The sequence below is a fragment of the Babylonia areolata genome, chromosome 19, assembly GCF_041734735.1.
Source record: "Babylonia areolata isolate BAREFJ2019XMU chromosome 19, ASM4173473v1, whole genome shotgun sequence".
Taxonomy (NCBI): Eukaryota; Metazoa; Mollusca; class Gastropoda; order Neogastropoda; family Buccinidae; genus Babylonia; species Babylonia areolata.
The window spans coordinates 34,200,027-34,206,026 of NC_134894.1; the positions used below are offsets into that span (position 1 = coordinate 34,200,027).

General features: G+C 42.0%; 1 protein-coding gene across 1 annotated transcript in view; it reads right to left on the reverse strand.

Annotated features, from left to right (window-relative positions):
* The window catches only part of LOC143294150 (uncharacterized), a 129,645-nt gene extending 123,994 nt beyond the window's left edge, over positions 1-5,651 (reverse strand). Inside the window, exon 1 of the mRNA XM_076605582.1 lies at positions 5,445-5,651. Within this exon, the coding sequence (XP_076461697.1) occupies positions 5,445-5,651 (207 nt within the window). The remainder of the gene's footprint in view (positions 1-5,444) is intronic.
* Between the last annotated feature and the right edge of the window lie 349 nt (positions 5,652-6,000).

Here is a 6,000-nt window from a genome sequence, read left to right on the forward strand (position 1 = left end):
TTTGTGCGGTTGACAAAAGAATGAATGAGATAAGCTTGGAGTTCCTAGCCATTGACAGGTAATCAGGTACATGTTAAAGATGAAGAGCTAAATGAATGAAAGAAGATAACAGAGACGGGTAGAGGACAGGCAGATAATGAGAAACATGTAAGATAGATAGATAGGTAAATAGATAGATAGATGGATAGATAGATAGATCAATACAAAATGCTTTGTTAGTAGCCAGGTAGGTAGCGAGGTAGGCGGAAAGACAAAAGATGAAAACTAACAGATGAATAAATATCTAAATAAACACAAAGGGGGCGGCAGAGATGGGTGGGGGGGGGGGGGAGCGGGGAACTGATGCAAATTGAGTTCCTTAATTTGGAACTTCATTAAATCAGAAACTACGACACAGAAATATATCGATATCATTTCAGCAAGTAAAGAACATAAAATGCTTCCAATGTCAAGATCTTTTTTTCCAGTAACTTGCAAAACAGAAGATAAAACGGAATATTATGAATTAAAAAAACAACAACTCAGTCTACGATCACGTGCAGCTGATTTTGAGCACTTGGTGCATGAATTATGAGCAGGGGTACTTGTTAATATGCCATCATGGCTGCCATGCGCCCAAATTACTGACACTGCAAAATAAACAAAGGCAAAATTAAACAATGTATAACTTTTTTTTTTTTACTGTGTGCGGGCACTGATGCACCAAGACGTTAACGGTTACGTGGACAAACGAAGTCAAATGAAACAACAATAAACAAAATAAAACCACGTGCAAACTACAACGATCAGAGTAGTACAAAATAGTCTCAGTATGTTAGGGAGACAAACTGCAAGACTACTTGACTTGTTAATATCATTTTTTTTATTTTTATGCCATGTAATATCTTGTACACACGTACAGACAAATACGCACAATCACGCTTGCATGCCAACGTGGCCTCCCTGCTCAAGTTTCCAACGACCGATGTGTTACGTCACACGACACGCGCGTCTGGCGTTGTTGTGCAAATACCTTATTGTGTTAACACGCGCGCGCGCTCGTGTGTGTGTGTGTGTGTGTGTGTGTGTGTGTGTGTGTGCAGTTTACTTATATATACGATTCATTTGTTGGATATTACAATTTATTTACATTGTTGTTCAATACCTCATTGTTTTAACGTACGAGCGCGCGCGCGTTTGTGTGTGTGTGTGTGTTTAAATATATACGATTTATTTGCAGGATGTTATCATTTGTATACATTGTTGTGCAATACCTTATTGTCTTCATACGCGTGCGCGCATGCGTGCGTGTGTAGTTTGTTTTAGTATATCGTCAGCTGCTGTGAGTTCTTATTTGACTAGTTTTTTTATTTATGTACTTTATGGTGCGCGTTATCATTGTATGTTGTACAACGAACTTGTCGTTGCACAGGTTAATTTCCATGTGGATTAATAAAGTGTTTATGAATCTGAATTTGAATTTGACTAGATTTTACACCAGAGGATGGAATTCGTGAACAATGGGTTTAAATTACTTTCCGCCAAAGGATCGATCGGAAATGTCTGACGTGCAACAAACGCATGAATTGTATTCCTGTTCTTGGCATCAAAGTACGATACACGCTATAGGCTGTCTGGAACAAGGGGGTGCTGATGTTTCCAATATGCTCAGTTTACCTGCCCTTCCCCTGCTTACGGGGACAGAGACAAAAACAGAACAGAACAGAACACTCAGATATATATATATATATATATATATATATATATACGGATGCGGACGCGGATAATTTTTTTATTCACGTATAGGCCATTGCCCCTCAAGAAGGGGTACATACACATGATCATGTAAGAAAAACAAGGAATAAGCGGTCATATCCAGAACAAACTTCAGTATTCTAAGACATCAGAGGTGATCGCAGTCTGAATGCTTTAAACAAATAAATTGACAAATTGCCAATGGTCTGTTCATGCCGAGAATCCATGAGTAATGCTAATCTATGCTGTCCAGGAAATTTACAGAATTTGGATGATATATACCTTGTTCTTAAGTCATGCAGGACAGGACAAGTTAGGACGAAATGTACTTCATTTTCTTCCTCCTTGTTGCAAAGTTTACACCTTAGATCAGTTGGATTATGTATTCTATATCGGTAATAATGTTCTGCAATTTCAGAAATACCAAGCCTGAATCTTTCCATTGAATACTTTAAGTGTCGATCTATGTTTAAAACTAAATAAATTTTGACATCCGGTACGGTGCAGAATGTTCTGTAAACATTAAATGTCTCACTATTACTAACATTAAAATCCCATTCCTGCCATCTGCATGCAACTACCCTTTCTTTAAACGCTCTAAGAAATTCGTCAATACTCTCTACGCCTTGGTTTAACCAAACGTCTGTGGGACAGGATACGTCTAATTCATCGTGTTCTATACAAAAATCACATGCATGAGCAAAAAAACCATCAGCATCAACAACTTCATTTTCAGCAGTGAACACACTTGAACATTCAAAACCTGAACTGATTGTTTCAACCTTGTTTACATCTTCCCCCCACCCCCATTCCCCCGGAAAACCGGTTTTGCTAACGTCATCCAGTTCACTGTTCACCGTGCACACATCACTGACTTTGTTTCGTTCCGCACGGTTGTCTCGAGCACATCTTCGCGATGTTGCTGGTGTCAAACTGTGCTGGCCACCCCCCTATTGAGCCGCCCTAAGATTCTGTCCATCATCAAGGTAAAACTTTTCCAATGATAAGGTGGTCATAAACCATAGCGGCTCGCTTACCAGCGTTTCTTGCCTTCTTCGAAAATTAATGTGGCGACAGTTTCTTTCTTATTTCTCACACACGGGAAGTCCTCGCCAATGAGCACACCACTGCCCTTAAATTAACGTTTGGCTTTCAAAACAGTTTCCTTCTCTTTGTAGAAGGTGCATGTAGGATGACAGGTGAGTTGGGCTTTGAATTCAGGCGATGCACACGATCGAACTGGAAGTCCTCAAAGAGAGAGAGAGAGAGAGAGAGAGAGAGAGAGAGAGAGAGAGAGAGAGAGAGAAGGACACGGACACGGATACGGACATTGTTGTAGTGCCACTGACAATACTATCCTTTGGTAAGGGGGACAATGTATGAACAAAAGAATAACGGCGGTTTAAAGAGAAAGTGTGTGTGTGTGTGTGTGTGTGTGTGTGTGTGTGTGTGTGTGTGTGTGTGTGTGTGTGTGCCAGTGTGTGTGTGTGTGTGTGTGTGTGTGTGTGTGTGTGTGTGCACGTGTGTGTGTGTGTGTGTGTGTGTGTGTGTGTGTGTGTGTGAGAGAGAGAGAGAGAGAGAGAGAGAGAGAGAGAGAGAGAGAGATGGATGTGACCAGTTTCAAATACTGCGACTTGCTTTGGGTATTGTGATGTTGTTTTAAGTATTGTGATATTACCATTGGTGCTGGGCGTTATAATATGTGGTATGTGTGGAAAAGAGTGGTGTGCATGAGAAAGCTGTGTGTGTGTGTGTGTGTGTGTGTGTGTGTGTGTGTGTGTGTGTGTGTGTGTGTTTCAACGTGCTTTGGTCTTTGACTGGATGTCTGTGTAGGTTATGGATATATTAGTTTTTCATTCTGTGTTTAGATGTATGTTTTACTTGTCGGTGAGACTGATTTTCTAAGTATCGTGATTTCATATGTCAATGAAAGTACTAACTCAACATTGTTATGCATGTCACCAGTTTCAAACACTGGGATTGGTTTTAGGTATTTTGAAGTTGTTTTAAGTTTTTCTGATATTACTTTGTACTAGCAATTGGTGTTGGGCGTTGTGATAATTATGTGGAAAGTGCACTGGTTGAATATAGTGGTGTGTGGTATGTGCGGCGAGTGTGTGGTGATATATATATATATATATATATATATATATATATATATATATATATATATATGTATATATATATATATATATATATATATATATATATATATATATATATACATATATATATTATAAAAAAACAAACAAACAAAAACCGGGCACGAGCAAGTCAGAAGATTAAAAAAAATATATATAAAATTCCGAAGAGACGGGTCAACAGCATAAACATTAATGATAACAGCACGAAACATGAACAGGGACGTCCGCTGACAAAGGGACAAAGAGTGGAAACTCCAACGGGGAACAAGCGCACAAAAAAAAAAGCCTCAGTAATTGGGACTCACAAAAGAAGTATTAACTGGGACAGATCGAATCACAAAAAAAGCCTTAATTGAGACAGGTCGAATGACAGCATCGTGAGGACATCTCGCGCTGAAAACAGGAATCGAGAAGCTGGTTGATTGCTCCTTTGCCGTGTCGGTTACGAAGGCCAGTTCCTGGTCGACGATTCCTTTCTGGTAATGGCATTCCCGTTTCACGGACACACAAACACACAGACACAGACACACAAATACACAGACACACACACAGACACACACACACATGCGCGCGCTCGTACACACACACGCGCGCACGCACGTACGTTTTTCATCGGCCGGATGAAGTGAGGCAGATCACCACCATGTACTGAACCAACAACTGAAGGAGAGGAAGACCACTGCACCCCCCCCGCCCCCCACCCTCAGCTTTTCTACATCTGCTGAGAGAAAGCTAATCATGACGTTATTCAACTTACAGGACGCAGCTTCTTGTTAAAAATTAAAAAAAAATTAAAAAGTTTAAAATACTGGAACCGAAGGTGTCCAACGCGCGTTTTAATCCCAAAGGTTCTGCACATACCAGGATATGGTGTAACAACTAACAATCATAGTCTGAACACAAACTGTAATAACACAATGCAGACGCAAAAGTTCGACATCACTTCCTGTTTTTTTTTTTTTATTGTTGTTGTTTTTCCAGCTGACACACAAAGACTGCACCAAGACGAACTATGCACGCCATTCACTCAATGTTACTCAGCTGATTTGTGGACTGGACGACACGTGAGTGAACTGGTCTTTCTAGTGGTTATCAGAACTAGTCATTTGAAATCATCTTGATTTCTTTTTTTTTTTTTTACTTCACCCCAACCCCCCAAGAACCCGTGGTTATCAGCCCTCAAACAGCCTCTTTTGCGGTCGGCTTGGTAGAAGGCAGTATGATTTGACTTGACCTGTGGGGCAGCCTTCATCTACCAAGTTGTTTCCACGTTGCACAGTTGTTTTGCCAAAGATCTCTCTCTCTCTCTCTCTCTCTCTCTCTCTCACGCACACACATCGCCTCTCTACCCCCCCCCCCTCTCTCTCTCTCTATCTCTCACGCACACACATCGCCTCTCTACCCCCCCATCTCTCTCTCTCCCACACATCGCCTCTCTACCCACCCACCCTCTCTCTCTCTCTCTCTCTCTCACACACACACGCACACACACACACACACACAACAAAACACAACACAACAAAAGACAACACAACACACGATACACCACGACACACAACAGCTCACCCAGGGCCGAGCCGGCATGGACCCTCGACGCATCTGACGTCTCCGCTCCTTCATCAGCTGCTGCTCCTGCAAGAAGTCGATGGGTCGGTCGTTGTCCGGGATGTTGTAGAGGGGGAGGGAGGGGGCCCCTGGGGACGCCCCCCCACCCCCGTAACTCTTCCTCCTAGCCCTCCCCACCTTGGGCAGCTGCAGGCTCGGGAAGTTCATTTTGTTGGAGATGGTCCAAAGAAATGGGATGTTCGAGTGTCAGGGTTCGACAGGTTTCGAAGGAAACAAATGTTCGCGTTGTGTTGAGGAAGGAAACGCAGTCTGACTTTGCCGGATCACGGGTCAGATTTTAAAGAAAGCTAACAATGACACACTTTGATAGAAGGGTTATCTGAGCACAGATGGTCCCGAAAGAGAGAAGGGTGTGGGAAGGTTTGGGGTTCATAAAGTACCTTTTCTTTTCCCCGACTGTTTGCGTCGTGGGAGATTACCAATGCACCAGCCAATCAAAAAGCCAAGCTATAGTTCAGCTTTGAGACTGTCCTTCGGTTGTTTGAATTGAACATTC